The sequence below is a fragment of the Aquarana catesbeiana genome, linkage group LG01, assembly GCF_042186555.1.
Source record: "Aquarana catesbeiana isolate 2022-GZ linkage group LG01, ASM4218655v1, whole genome shotgun sequence".
NCBI lineage: Eukaryota > Metazoa > Chordata > Amphibia > Anura > Ranidae > Aquarana > Aquarana catesbeiana.
In genome coordinates this window covers 892,259,394-892,273,914 of record NC_133324.1, presented here as the reverse complement: position 1 = coordinate 892,273,914, position 14,521 = coordinate 892,259,394, and the positions used below count along the sequence as shown (strand labels likewise).

Here is a 14,521-nt window from a genome sequence, read left to right as displayed (position 1 = left end):
ATTTTGTCATGTTACAACCAAAAACGTAAATGTATTTTATTGGGATTTTATGTGATAGACGAACACAAAGTGGCACATAATTGTGAAGTGGAAGGAAGATGATAAATGGTTTTCAATTTTTTTTTTTTTACAAATACTATATTACCAAAAGTATTGGGACACCTGCCTTTACACACACATGACCGTTAATGGCCTCTGTAGTCCGTAGGGTTCAATATTGAGTTGGCCCACCCTTTGCAGCTATAACAGCTTCAACTCTTCTGGGAAGGATGTCCACAAGGTTTAGGAGTGTGTCTATGGGAATGTTTGACCATTCATCCAGAAGTGTATTTGGGAGGTCAGGCACTAATGTGGCTAAGAAGGCCTGGCTCATAGTCTTCGCTCTAATTCATCCCAAAGGTGTTCTATCATGTTGAGGTCGGGAATCTGTGCAGGCCAGTCAAGTTCCTCCACCGCAAACTCGCTCATCAATGTCTTTATGGACCTTGTTTGTGCACAATATTGAAATATATATATATATATATATATATATATATATATATATATATATATATATATATACTGTATATATATATATATATATATTATAGAGCCACCTCTCACTGCAATTACCCAATTATAGCTGCAAGTCGTTTTTGGGCATTTCTCTACCAGCTTTGCACATCTAGACAGTGACATTTTTGCCCATTCTTCTTTGCAAAATAGCTCAAACTCTGTCAGACTGGATGGAGAGGATCTGTGAACAGCAATTTTCAAGTCTTGCCACAGATTCTCATTTGGATTTAAGTCTGGACTTTGACTGGGCCATTCTAACACATGAATATGCTTTGATCCAAACCATTCCATTGTAGCTCTGGCTGTGTGTTTAAGGTCGTTCTCAAGTCTTTTACGACCTCTAACAGGTTTTGATGTAATTTGATATCTATTTCTCATTCTTTTCTTTGTTTAAGCTTTCATTGGAACCAAAGGTAATATCTTAATATAAACAGTAGTTTGCCGCCTCTAATGAAATTTGTCATACTTGACCCGGCTTGAATCTAAATTTGGAGCTTTATATTTATTATATTATCAAATTACAAATATGTTCCTTACATATAAATTCACTGTTCTGGTTCTATTCAAATTTAAAGGGTAACTCCACTTACATGGGGAAAACAAACAGCAAATAAAGAAAAAATATAATCTCATATTTAAGAGGTCCTGCCATGCTTTTTTTCTATTACAAGGGATGCTTACATTCCTTGTAATAGGAATAAAAATGACACAATTTTTTTTTTGTACGGTGTAAAAATAAAAAATAAAATAAATAAGAAATTTTTTTTTTTTTTAACACGCCCCGTCCCCCCGAGCTCGCGTGCAGAAGCAAACGCATATGAAAATGGTGTTCAAACCACCCATGTGGTGTATCACCGCGATCGTTAGAGCCCTAGACCTCCTCTGTAACTCTAAACATGCAACCTGTAGTTTTAAACATCGCCTATGGAGATATTTAAGGGTAAAAGGGTAAAATCCCCTCCAAATATTCGCGGACCTCTCGCCGGTTACCATTGCTAGGCGCCGAGGTCTCAAGCCTTATCTCCAAGTTCTACAATCCCATCAAATCAAGTACAGATGGGGGTTCCCCTTTAAACTTTCCTTCTCCTATCAGGGTCGCCAGTTCCATGCCACCTCCCCATCAGGCCTAAAACAACATCTCCAGGATCTGCAATTGGACATCCCTTTGTCCCAACCTGATGCCCAGGCTTCACATTCCCGACCAGGCCCCGCTAGGCCTCCTTGTCAATCCTCTCAAGCATCACAAAGATCCCAATCTGGATCCCAGGCGCTGCGGGACTTGCAGGCCCAAAGATTCCGACAAGCCAATAATGGATGAAAATCCCCATCTTCCCTTGATGTGCATTTCACTTTTTCTTGGCCGCTTACCTGGTGTGTCATTGACTGTTCTCGTTCTAAATTCCAACCTAACTTGAGGAGTCCAACAGCTTGTTTTGGAGGACGTCCCCCAGCCGTACCTTTGCCCTGTCGAGTTGACTGCTGCTTGGCTGGGGGGGGGGGGGTCGTTGTCCGACTGTAGACTGCCGCGCTTGTGAGATGGCGGTCTCGGGCATGGACCACCCCTTATGGGGCTCCCTGATGGGCCTCCGGCACTAGTTTGCCCCCCAAACCACCTCTGTATTGCTGATGGCTCTCATGGAGTAGAGGGTTCATCAGACTTAGGAAATCACTTTCAAGACCTGTTGGGGTGGGGGGAGAAGGGTAAATGGTTTTAGGCTAGGGACACGCCTCCACTGACTGCTATGTAGTTTGGTTGTTTTTGTTTACACACCGCGGCCCTTCACTCCTGTTCAGTGGAGTGATAGGGCTGGTGTTTTGACTTTGATGTGGGGTCTCACCCCGCCTTCTGGGGTGGATGGTCTTGTGGCTGTTGCCCCTGGAGGCGGGGGGGACCCCTGCATCTACACCCACAACTGCCGATAATGCACTGAGGTTCTCATACTGTAATTCACTTTAAGCTGCTTGTATTGATGCTGTCTCTAAGTAATGTTTAAATTCTATGTTCATTTTGTTTAACTCGATAGAATTATTTTCACTATAGACCGGTGGTTCCGACGGACCACTTCTCCCCTCAAGAGTTGGTACCTGGCCAGGATACGTGTCTTGGCTATGGTCCCACCCCAATGTGGACCCTATTGCCCACGGCGTGATACGTCAATGTATTCACTATACACTCTAATCCAAGTTCTTCTCGGTATTCTCATACCTTATGTTCTTTCCTATTTTCACTATTCTTCTCTCTCTTTTCTCTCCCTCCCCCTTTCCCCTCTCCCTCGGCCCCTGGGGTGTGCGGCTGGAGTAGTCCATAACGTTCTATCTCAGACCCAATGACCCTTCATTGGCTGTCCCTGAATGTTCAGGGCATGAATTCCCCCCCAAAAAGGGTTAAGGTATTTAATTACCTTAAGCAACAAAAAATAGACATAGCTTGTTTGCAGGAAACACACTTTTCTTCCTCTTCCTGCCCCAAATATTTTGCAGCAAATTATCCCCAGGTCTATTTGGCTAATGGTCCTACTAAGCAGAGAGGGGTTCTTTTAGCTATACGTAAATCGGTCCCATTTATCTGTAACAAACAGATAGCTGACCCTAATGGTAGATACCTTCTCCTGCAGGGTTCTGTTCAGGACAATGAAGTTACTATTATGACCTATTACACCCCGAATGACAATCCAGGCCCATTCTTGTCTCATGTCTGCTCCTTGTTACAGGTCCACCAGAAAGGCACCCTCCTGTTGGCGGGTGATTCAAATGTGACACTCAACCCTGCCCTTGATAAGTACCCGGCGGATCATAAAGCTCCCTCTCTTGCTTCAAAAAAATTCTTGCTAGCCCTACAAAATCTTGACCTAGTGGATATATGGCGAGAGTTTCATCCCATGGGCAGGGACTACACCCACTATTCCCATCCTCATCACTCCCATTCTAGAATCGACCATTCGTTTGTGTTACGGAAACATCTCCCTTTAATAGACTCTCTCTCGATCTTAGCAGTCCCTTGGTCAGACCATGATCCTGTTCTAACCGTTTGTCGCTCCCTACTTAGCAAACCACAACATGCTCCCTGGGTGATGAATGATTCACTTTTATCATTCAAACCGATCCTCAGTGAAATCCAAGAAGCTTCTGCGGAATACTTTAGACTTAATGCAGGTTCTGTCTCGTCCCCAATAACACTCTGGGAGGCTTATAAAGCTGTCCTCCGGGGTCGTGTTATTCGAATAGCGTCTCAACGCAAAAGAGAAAGGATTCAGGCCCGACGCAAGTTAGAGCAGAGCTTGGAAGAACGCTCGGCGAGCTTTAAATTAACCCCCACCCCTGCTAACCGCAGATCTTTAGACAAGGCCTGCACAGACTTGGATCTATGTCTGACAGACAAAGCGGACCGTTCCTTACGATGGGCCCGCCATAAATTGTATGCTAAGGCAAACAAACCCAATGCTCAGTTGGCCAATAGACTACACACTTTTACCCTGAAATTTACCCCCATAACCTTGCGCACCCGCCATAACATCCTCACGGGAAACCCCCAGCGTGTCTTGGAAGAATTCTGCCATCGACTTACCAAACTCTACTCCCCCCCCAAATCACTCTTCAACACAGGGCCTGAATGCTTTCTTAAAAGAGTTATCTTTACCTTCCCTAGCCGAATCCCATATCTCCCTAATGGACCGAGATATACAGGTCTCTGAGGTTCTCCAGTGCATTAAAGAACTGAAAGTGGGCAAAAGACCAGACCCGGATGGTTTCACTGCCTTGTATTACTGAAAATTTGCAGAGGTTCTGGCCCCACACCTAGCGGCTATGTATAACTCGGTCAAGGGAGGTCACCCATTTACACCAGACCTGCTGACTGCCAACATAGTGATGATTCCTAAACCAGATAGGGACCATTCTTCCTGGGCAAATTTTCGACCAATCTCTTTAATTAATATTCACATGAAGATATTGACGAAAATTCTGGCCAATCGCCTGAATTCCTTTCTACCGCGCCTGATAAAAAAGGATCAGGTGGGATTTGTCCCCCGTAGGCAGGCAGGAGATGCTATTAGACGACTCCTCCAAATCCAACATATAGCTCATGAAAGGTCCCTGGAGACAATGTTTATTTCTTTAGATGTTAACAAGGCTTTCGATACCTTATCCTGGCCTTATTTGACACAGGTCCTTACTCACTATGATTTCGGCACCTCCTTTTTGAGTTGGGTCTCAGCCATATATCACTCCCCCCAGGCTAAAGTGCGTTATAATGGATATGAATCGCCTACTTTCCCTATTAAGAGGGGAACCCGTCAGGGATGCCCGCTCTCCCCACCTCTATTTATACTAGCACTTGAACCTCTGGCGGAGGCCATACGCTCCCACCCAGATATATCAGGAGTAGAAGTAGCAGGCACCGCGCACAAACTGTCAGTGTTTGCGGATGACATTTTATTAACCATTACTAAACCCATAATCTCCCTCCCCAACTTATTCTCTCTCTTAGACTCCTTCGCCTCATTCTCAGGCCTTTCAGTTAACCCAACAAAATCTAAAGCGATGTCTATCAACCTTCGGGCCCCAGAACTAGAATCCCTACAATCGGCATTCTCATTTCAGTGGTTAACCTCATTACCCTATTTGGGTATTAAACTTACTCCGAGGTACTCGGGATTATACCAAGCCAATTTTCCTCCGCTTTTCCAAAAGCTGGAGGCTATGCTTGCCTCACTTCTGATTTCTTGGTTCGGCAGAATAGTGACGGTACGCATGACGTACCTCCCTAAATTGCTCTATTATTTTAGAGTTTTGCCAGTCCATGTGCCCCCCCATATTATTCGAATACATCAACGTAAAATTATGCAGTTTATATGGGGCCACAAGAGACCCAGGATCAAGAGACAAGTAATTTACGTGCACAAAATCAATGGTGGCCTTTCAGTTCCTAATCTGCAAGCATATTATACAGCTGCGGGTATAGCCCCATTATCTCACCTCCATGAGAAACAACAAATGCCGTTATGGGCCACCATGGATTTAGTCGACGCACACCCAACGCCTCTAGCTTCTCTTCCTTGGCTTCCTAAAGCACATCGCCCCTCTACCATAGGTCCCTGTCTGGCTCACTCCCTTAAACTGTGGGATGCGGTTAAGTACTCAGCAGGCCTAATTTCTCCTCATCTCCCACTACTTCGTCTCCTCCACTGCCCTTTATTTCAACCAGGTTGTGATAATCCATTGCAGTTTAAGTGGTGGTCTGATAACGGCTTTACAGATATCCATTCGTTACTCACCCCAACCAAGATCATCCGTTTTACGGCTTTACGTTCCTCACACGATTTCCCCCTTAGGGAGCATTACAGTTACCTGCAAATTAGGCATTTTCTCCAACAGCTTACAAAATCCCATCCACTCCCCTTTACCATGACCCCATTTGAAAGCCTTTGTAGATCGCGCCCCCAGTCCTCGGGTCTGATTTCCCTCATATATATCACTATAACTAATTCCAAGACGCCACCATTGAGACCCTATCGTCTCCAGTGGGAGGCCGAACTCTGGAAACAATTAGACCCGGAGGACTGGCAAGGTATGACTATTATGCTATCCAAATGCTCTAAGAATGTTCTCTTTTTGGAGAACGCTTACAAAGTCTTCTATGGATGGTACTATACCCCGGCTAGATTAGCAAGCTTCATCCCATCTTATTCCCCCCTCTGTTTTCGTGGGTGCTCACAGGAGGGCACGATGGCGCATATCTGGTGGACCTGCCTCAGGGTTTGCAGATTATGGGTCAGAGTATACGCACTACTATGCAATCTTTTTAATACCACTATAAAGCGGGACCCTTTTGAGGCCCTTTTATGGAAACCGATTGCAGAGCTTCTTCGTCCTGAACGCCAATTAGCAGCACATATTTTTACCGCAACTAAATTGATCATAGCAAGGGCCTGGAAAACTCCGAACCTTAGCTTTGAAGCAGTTAAAAATTGTGTGAATGATATCATGGTAAACGAGAAACTTGCGGCCATACTGTTGGACACACATGATAAGTTCCTCAGGATACGGCAACCCTGGGTGACCCATAACCGTCCATCAATATTTGACTTAACGCTTCTTTCCCTATAATGAGCCTCCGTTCCCCCCACCCCAGGGTCCTCCCCTCCTTTCCCACCCCCCTCTTCTCCCACTTTCAATTTCTCTCTCCTTCTTCTTATTCAGGCCCTTGGGCTTAAGTTTACAGAGATTGGGTATTTAAGGTAACAAAAAAGTTATTCCATACAAAGGTATGTTATCTCCTTTGAAGTTAACCAATTTAATCTGATTTTATTTCTGTTTCCTTTTTTCTTTCTTAATGCAATGTTACGTATTACAATAACATCTCGCTAACCATTTTTTTAAACGTTTATGAGTGTTTGCAAACATAATATTCTGGGTTTGCAGTTTACCGTTATGCTAGTAAACACGAGATGAAGACACTCCTCAGTATGTAGCCTGGCCTCGGCCTTGAGCTGCCTGAGACCAAGCTTAACTTCTTGAACCTCAGTTCTACCTGCCGGATTCCGGCAATCTTATACCTGTTAATTCATGATGTATCCATCACTGTTTTGTACTATTCTGTTGATATATATTTTCAATAAAACTCTTTGTACAAGAAAAAAAATATATATAATGTTTGGGAGTTCTAAGTAAGTTTCTAGCAAAAAAAATGATTTTAACTTGTAAACAACAAGTTTGAAAAATAGGCCTGGTCCTTAAGTAGTTAATCTTCATTAAACTGAAAATCAATTGAAAAATTTCTACCCAGACTAATCATTTTCTTTTTCATTTGAGCCAAAATTATTGAAAAGTACATAAAGAAAGCCCATCCCTCATACGTGCTTTGGGGAACATTTTTTTTAATAATTAAAGAGAAAATCAGCATCACTTTAACAGATTTGATGACAGATACATGTCTGTTGGTAACTGTTTTAATATTGCTTAAGCCTTTACAATTAGTCCCACAATCTCATAGAAATAGAGAAAAAATTATACAGTCTTACCTACACCATAGATGACTGAATACACTATACGTTTTGCTTGTTCTCTGTCCACTTGGGTTACATTTTTATATTCTATTTCTTTCCTGTTTTCAGAAAGGAAAACCAACAGCAACCAAAATGAACAAAGGACACAACATATTCCAGCTACAAAATCATTATAAAAGCAGTTTATATGACAATCAACATAACATATTATGTTATATATGGGTCAGTGACTTATGAAGAAGCAAAGAAAGGATCTGGATTGCAGCACTTTTAAAAATAAGTCAGCAATGGTAGCTCTTACTTATCTATCCTTATTGGTTCACTCCATGTCTTATAGTGTTTTTTTTTTTTTTTTTGATAATTAATCTTTTATTAACCAATTTTTACTTACAAATAACATAAATAACATTTATCAGACAAAATAAATACATTTAGGTGAGTTTACCTCCCTGTTGTTTCTTCTCCAGAAAAAAAAAGGGGGGGGGGGATTGGGAAGGGAGGGGAGGGAAAGGGGGAATAGGAGCCGAAGGGTGTAGAGAGAAACCCATTTACTTGTGTTCTTCTCGTGTTAGTGACTTATGTGTTATATTTATTTTCACCTATCTGTGTAAATAAAGAAAAAAAAACAAGTGAGATGGTTACCTTTAGTTAGCTTTCAGTCTTCCAGTGTTAGTACTTTGTGTACTATTTATAACTTTATAAGTGCCAAAAAAAACCTGTATTTTCATTCCCTTCCTTCTATTGTGAATATTCTTCTTATTCAAATTTCAAAGTGTTAGTGTTTATTTTCATATTCCAACTTGTGTTTTTAAATTCAGATTAGTCTGTAATGTGCGTAAATTATCTCTCTGCCTCTTCTTCTCCATATCCCCCTTATCCCCCCCCCCCCCCCCAATAAAAAATAAAATAAATAATAAAAAAAAAGGCTAATAAGTTAATTAATTTAAAAATTTAAAAAAACATGGGGGGGGGACACAAGGAGACAAGGATATTCTAAAGGAGGTCCGCTCTCCGTAATCCACATATATAATTTGACAACAAAACATTACTTAAAGCGGAGTTCCACACAAAAATGGAACTTCCGCTTTTCGGAACCCCCCCCTCCGGTGTCACATTTGGCACCTTTCAGAGGGGATGGGGGTGCAGATACCTGTCTAAGACAGGTATTTGCACCCACTTCCGGCATAGACTCCCATGGGAGTCTATGCCTCTTCCCGTCCCCACCGCGCTGTCTGCTGGGAACACACAGCTCCCAGGAGAGAGCGGGGACCACTTGGGACGCGCAGCGCGACTCGCGCATGCACAGTAGGGAACCGGGAAGTGAAGCCGCAACGCTTCACTTCCTGATTCCCTCACCTAGGATGGCGGCAGCAGCTGCCGAGAACCAAGCGGGTTCTCGGCGTCCCCCACCGACATCGCTGGACCCTGGGACAGGTAAGTGGCTATGTATTAAAAGTCAGCAGCTGCAGTATTTGTAAATGCTGGCTTTTAATATTTTTTTTTTTTTGGCGGTGTGGGTGAACCCCCGCTTTAAGAACAAACAGGAAGAAATTTAAAAAAAATGTTGTAGTTTCTTCTTCTTTTATCATTTTATATATAGGTGTACCTTAGAAAAAAAAACAAAAAACAAATTAAAAATTCTTGGCTTTGGGCTTTTTACTTTCTAGTCTGATTCGTCTTTATCCATATCTCTGGCACAGTTTTTCCAGCCTCCCCATATGTTTTCAAATTTCTCCTGTTGATTTCTAGTCTCATAGACCCATCTTTCCACTTTCATTATTGCTTCCACTTCCCTTTTCGATTCTGCTAGTGTAGGGCATGCAACCTGTTTCCAGTATTTGGGTACCAGCCTCTTGGCTGCATTTAATAAGTGTGGTATTACGCCATTTTTATATGATTTTATAGAACCCATACTCCCATGGAACAGGAAATGCAAAGGTGTTAGTTCTATCGGTCCCCTAGACATTTTCTCGATCCATGGGGCTATTTCTTCCAAAAATACTCTAATCTTTGGGCAGGACCACCAGATATGAAGGAAAGTACCCTTTTCTTTGCATCCCCTCCAGCAGCAGTTATCTATATTTGGATATATCTGTGCTAATCGCATCGGGGTCCGATACCATCTAACCAGGAATTTATATGATGTCTGCTGAATGGATGAACTTACGGATGCCGAGTGTGTTACTTTTATTAATTTCCTTATTTGTAATGAGGAAAATGTACAGCCCATTTCTTTTTCCCATTCTTTAATAAAACAAGGTGTAGTAGTTTTGCATTCGCTAAGTGTTAATTTGTACATTTGGGATAGTAAATGATTGGGTTTTGATATCTTCATACACATTTTTTCAAATGTGGTTACCAAATTCAGAGTCCTCACTTTGGGTTCTATTTTATTAAAAAAATTTGCTAATTGATAGTACCTCCATCCTGCCATTGCCATATCCCCCTGTGATGATATCAATTCCGCTTGGGGGATAAGAACACACAGTGGGGCGAACCTCATACACATTGTGTTCCCATCTGATTCCCATGGGCCTAATGCTCCCTTTTCTTCTCCAGGGGGGAACCGTGGATAACCTCCCAATGGGGCTAATGGCGATGTACTAGGTGCATATTTACCAGTTTTATTTATTCTGTCCCACACTGCCAGTGTATTTCATGTTAGTGTGTTTATTCAGCAAGTTATTTGATTGCAAAGTTTGAAAGAAACCATCTTGTTCATTTACTTGCAAAGAAACCCTCAAATGCAGGATAAGCCACCTAGACATTGCTTTGTGTGCAAGAAATCTTTAGGCTGGGTTCACAACATTGCAAATTGGATGCAGCTTTTCCCGCATCCAATTTGCATAGCAGGAGACTGTGACCGGCTCTCTACGGAGCCGGTTAACACATCTCCGCAGCGGCTCCAGTGCCAATTGCACAGGAGTCCTGTGCGTCTTTTGGTCTGTTTCAGGTCCGAATTTGTTCCAAAATTCAGGCTGAAATCAGACCTGAAACGGTGAATAGAGACGCACTGGACTCCTGCTGTAAGTCGCTGCAATCTCTTATGTGAACCCAGCCTTATGGAGTTGAGCTGACCCATAGACTTTCATAAAGATTACCAGTAAAGCAGAATCACTGCTACACTACTAAGCAAGAAGTACAACATGCAAACATCTATGCGCCCACATTTGAATATAATTACAAACTGTTCATAGAAACAGTGTTTTATAACATTAAAGGGTATCTAAACAGGATAACATCAAATGAATATATTGCAGCATACAGTGTCTTAGGTGTTACGGCAGCATTAGATTTATTTTTAAAGTTTTTTTTCCTTTATTTCTACTTGGTAATCCTGCCAGTAACATTTTTCCTGTCCTAGGGCAACGCTCACTCACCGTATTGCATCTATAATACAGCATGTCATCCTAGGACAGGAAACCCTGTGTTTGAACTAAAGAAATGTTTCCAATCCCCATAATATAAGGGGCATTCTAACAGACTTCCTAATAAAAATGCTTGAGATAACACTTCAGAGTGCACAAGACAGCAGTGGATTTCTGGCAGGATTAATTAAAAAATGTTTTTGCCGATATAACAAAATGCTTTGAATGGTACATTTCACAGACCAAATGGGAGTAAATAAGGAAAATATATTGTCTGGGTTTACACATCCTTTAATATCCAAACTAATTAAGTTAATAAATATGTTAAGTCTGCAAGCCTTTATTAATGCTGTTTCACTTGTTTGCCCATAGTTCACTAATAACCTGTTGATCTTGCAAGCAAAACTGTTATTTCCCTAATTACTTTTGGTGGAATACACCCAAGGGGGTACAGCAACCATGACTTCCAAAATAGACCAAAACAGATAGGATCCGTGACCGTTTTGGCATCAGTAGCTGTCTACCATAAGAATAGTGACCGGAATTCATGAGCGATTCCTCAAGGATGAGTCAGGAAGACTCAAATGAACTCTTCATTTTCACTCCCGTTTGGAAAAGACGTTGGGGAGTGAAAATGAAGAGTTAATTTGAGTCTTCCTGACTCATCTTTGAGGAATCACTCACGAATTCCAGTCACTATTCCTATGGTAGACAGCTACTGATGTCAAAACGGTCATGGATGCCTATCTGATTTGGTCTATTTTGGAAGTCGTGGTTGCTGTACCTCCTTGGGTGTGTTACACCAAAAGCTTGGTTGACTCATCAGGCACATGCCTAGTTGGGTTTAACCTGTCTGGTAAGCCCCTTTCCTCACGGTGGTGGATTATCTACAGACAACCAGTTCACACAGATTCACAGTCACTATATTTGATGTCATATATGGACTTTATGCACTTTACATGCACTGACACTGTAGTTTTATACTATTTTATCATTATCGTTGTGATGTTTTATTGCTGTGTATTTTTGTTTTGAATATTCATTTATCATATTCACTTTATATTGGTATAATTTTATTGCTTATTTCATCTTCATCAGCGCAGCACTATACCACTTTATTTGAGGAGATTTGTAATGACCACCAATGTAAGGTGACACTTTTACACTGACCACCGATGTTAGGGGGGATTTACACTGACCACCAATGTAAAGGGGGGTTTACACTGACCACCAGTGTAAGGCTGGGTGCACACCATTGCGAATTGGATGTGGGATCCCCGCATCCAATTCGCAATAGCAGGAGATTTTGACGGCTCTCTATGGAGCCGGTTCACATATCTCTGCAGCAGGTCTGGTGCGTTTTGCACAAAAACGCTGTGCATCTTTTGGTCCGTTTCAGGTCCAAACTCAGCCCCAAATTTGGGCTGAAATCGGACCTGAACCGGTGAACCAGGACGCATCAGACACCTGCTGTGAGTCGGATGCGATGATGGTGTGAACCCAGCCTAAGGGCAATTCTGCACTTACCACCAATGTGACACAGAAGTGCCATTAATTGTTAATGACACCCTCATACATCTGCTGAAAAGTGCGTATTCACATGTACCAAAATTCAAGGTGCTGCGGCACCATGTTCTTTTGAAGAAGGGTTCCACCTTAAATTTGCTTACCTTTACAGAACAGGCTGATGTTAGGTTAATGACTATAGTTGCAGGCAAGACTTTCAAGCATGCTCCTTTACCTCCCCAGTGTGCAGCATTCAGCAGAAGTGATGGTAGATATGGCCTCAGGGGGACATGATATACATATAAATGCCGCCTCTATTTACATATCAGAGCCGCGGTCAGTGAATATTTACATATTAATGCTGCCGCGATTTACATATCAATGCAGGTTATTTACATGTAAACACAGGGTCTGCAGATGAGTCATCTGTACATGGCAAAAGGGCAGAGCTGGGCAACAGCACTTTGCACTGAGATATCAGGACACAGCAAGGGACTAAAACTTCAAGGGATAATGGAATTTAAACTGGGATAGTTGGCAAGTATGAGGCAGCTGCTTTGGGCCTCACAACAATGATAGGGCAGCTGTCCTGCCTTAAAAACGGTCCTGGCTAGCACGATCAAACCATTCCAGGCATTACAGTATCATCCCAAACTGACCAGTTCGGAAATGTTTCAGTACCTCCATATCAAGATCTTTTTTACTAAGTACACACAAACGCATACAACATTGGATCATATGACCACTGTCAAACACATGTGTGCCAAAGTTCCACACGCCAAAGGCATTATTTATAAATGCTACCCTCAACCACTCTATAAGCCTGCCCCCCACCCCCACCTAAATATACTACTCGTTGGATCGGTGTTCCTCTAGAACACGTGTCAAAAACAAAGCCAATTGCAACCCACCAGTCCATTTTCTGTTTCCCTCACACCTCTCCTGCAACTGCCACAATCCCCTGGTCTCTGCCCCCACTTTGTCTCGCGCTCAGCAGCAGAGGGAGGACAGACTTCTTCCTACAGATTCTGCTCCTTTCTGTGCAGCCACAGCACCCCCTTGTGTCTGCCTCCCTGGTCTCAGCATGTAGCAGACTCCGATAGCTGACTCCAGCCCCCTTTCAGACCCTGGACTTTCTGCTTTCCAAATCCACCCACAGCTTCTTCCCGACAGCAGCACAAGGTAGGGGGATTGCATTGTGATGTATGGGAGGGTAGGAGGCTCTGTACTTCTGATGTAAGGGGGGGTGCTCTGGATATCTAGTCTTGCAGGTAAAACTGGCCCTTTTAGGGCAGCCATAATGCTGATGCGCTCGCAATGAAATTGAGTTTGATACCCCTGCTCTAGAAGTAGAAGATTGAAACGAAATCTGGCTAGCGACTAAATCCTCAGTGCAAAACATACTGGCATTAAAGACTATAAAGTATTGTCCCAATGGTACCTGTTCCTAGCTAGAATCGCCAAAGACATGATGACTTACCCTTCTGCTTGCTTCCCTGGATGTAGGGACCAAGGTACTCATCTGCTTACCTAGTGGTCTCCCCCTGTTGTCAGCAGGTACTGGTCAGAAATGTTTTCAATCCTGTACACCCTATTCCAGACTACAAAACGTCCAGACATTGTAATCGCTTTACTAAATAAATGCCCACCTGAACTCACATCAGCCTGCTTTAGGCTCCTACTGCAGGTCACCACTGTGTCTAAGCAAACAATTACTAATGCTTGGAAAACACTCACCTATTTATCCTTGTGACAAGAAATAGGATAACTCAAGCTATGATACGCACCAAAGTCAAAGCCACTCTACAGGATAAAATTCTAAAATACCTGTATATGAAAACTTGGCAACCTTGATTGGACCACTTTCTCCCTCCAAACTGTGATGCCTCTTTACTAGAACCTTGACTACCATATGATCTTCATTAAAGAATTCCTCCTTTTAGATATTTCTAGCCTAGTGATTCCTGGTATTATCCATCCCCATCTTTCCCTCTACCTCTTCTGTTACTACATACTTTCTCTATGAAACTTTCTACTTATCTGAATTACTCCTTTAGATCTCATATAGTATTTCCTGGTTCTTAGCAT

At 42.5% G+C, this 14,521-nt stretch overlaps 1 protein-coding gene across 1 annotated transcript in view; it reads right to left on the bottom strand.

Moving 5' to 3' along the window:
• The window catches only part of POLN (DNA polymerase nu), a 202,735-nt gene that overhangs the window by 60,812 nt on the left and 127,402 nt on the right, over positions 1-14,521 (bottom strand). The window contains exon 16 of the mRNA XM_073610916.1: positions 7,575-7,657. Coding sequence (XP_073467017.1) covers positions 7,575-7,657 — 83 coding nt within the window. The remainder of the gene's footprint in view (positions 1-7,574; positions 7,658-14,521) is intronic.